The 1,402-nt window shown below is 38.1% G+C and overlaps 1 protein-coding gene across 1 annotated transcript in view; it reads left to right on the top strand.

Annotated features, from left to right (window-relative positions):
• RBM24 (RNA binding motif protein 24) overlaps window positions 1–790 on the top strand; it is a 9,469-nt gene extending 8,679 nt beyond the window's left edge. The window contains exon 4 of the mRNA XM_010000992.1: window positions 556–790. Within this exon, the coding sequence (XP_009999294.1) occupies window positions 556–790 (235 nt within the window). The remainder of the gene's footprint in view (window positions 1–555) is intronic.
• The last annotated feature ends 612 nt before the right edge of the window (window positions 791–1,402 follow it).

Here is a 1,402-nt window from a genome sequence, read left to right as displayed (position 1 = left end):
GGCTGCTGCCGCTTTTGGCCAGCACCAGCACCAACAGCTGCAGACAGACCGTATGCAATAGCAGGTGGACCTCTGAGGGAAGCTCGCTCTTTCTCTTCCTCTTTTCAGCCTTCCAGTATAAGTAGCTAACCAGAGACAATTGGTGTTAACTAAGGAGCTTTAAGGAAAGCGACGCTATCGTGAAGCGAAAGATTTTTATTCCACTGTCTTCATACAGTTTTGCATCCAAATTGTGTTGTTAGAGGGGAGGGGTAGTGCGGCATGTCTAGTTTCAAGTACCAAGCTAGAAGAAAACGAGGGGAAAACAATACTGTACTGTCATGAAAGAGTGGCAGGGGTAGCAATGGGACTTCATATTTTTGAACAAACAAGAACCAAAAAAAGCAGAGGTGTTTTTTTTACAGTATCAGGGAAGCAAAAACTGCCTTTTATAAGTAAGAAAATGGTATCCAAAAAGTTTGAACCAGGGAAAAAACTGAGTCAGCAATATGTAATCTTTATCCATTTTTAAAAGGAAGCAAGCTTAAAGCACTGATTGTCCTTTCTAGCTTTCAGAAGTTGTCTTCGTGAGATAGTACCTTCTCACTGTCTCACTAACGGGCATCGAACAAGCCAAGGAAGATGGCCAGCTAGTAAGATGGCGGACAGGCACCAAAGTTATTTTCTTCTCTGTCCTCTGGATGAGTGGAACTATGGAGCAAGTGATGTGGAAGTAAGGGGTGCAACAGCTGTAGAGACAATCAATAACACAGACAGTTCTGGACAGAACACATCACTCGTGCTCATGTGATGAGCTTGTCACATCCTAATCCCTCGCCCCATCCTGTTTCACTTTTGGGAAACTTTAACTGCTGGTGTCAGCTATTCTGATTCTAAAATAGGATCAGCCCTTTACTACAACAGCCTTCTCTTTATATTTATTGCATCTATTCATAACTTGTGAATAAAGGCAGGAAGAAACCTAATGAATTAAAACCTTTAAGAACTGTTTTAAGGGAATTTTCTTTTCTGAAACCATTTGTACAATTTTAATACCTATTTCAGGATTATATTTAAAATATTTATTAGCAAACCTACAGTATGCAAGGCAACTTTGGTTACCAGGACTGCAGTTCTTGAAGGGTTAATGGTATGTGATTTATACTGTGCCTTAATTGTTATGCTATTTAAAAAGAAATATTTATTTTGAAAATTTTACTATGCTGCGCTCTAAAGAAAGCAACTTTAGATGTGACACTGTAAAATTATGTATTCATCTCATGGCATAAATTATTTAGTAGGCTTAGATGTAGCATATTAAATATTAACCTAATTAACTGAGGATGTTGACTTGGATTTATTTAAATTCAGTATGTGCACTGTATGAGGGTACTCTTAAATTAACACTTTTTTAGGTTTTTAC

Source organism: Chaetura pelagica, unplaced genomic scaffold (genome assembly GCF_000747805.2).
Source record: "Chaetura pelagica isolate M959 unplaced genomic scaffold, ChaPel_1.0 scaffold104, whole genome shotgun sequence".
Taxonomy (NCBI): Eukaryota; Metazoa; Chordata; class Aves; order Apodiformes; family Apodidae; genus Chaetura; species Chaetura pelagica.
This window is presented reverse-complemented; position numbering and strand designations above follow the sequence as displayed.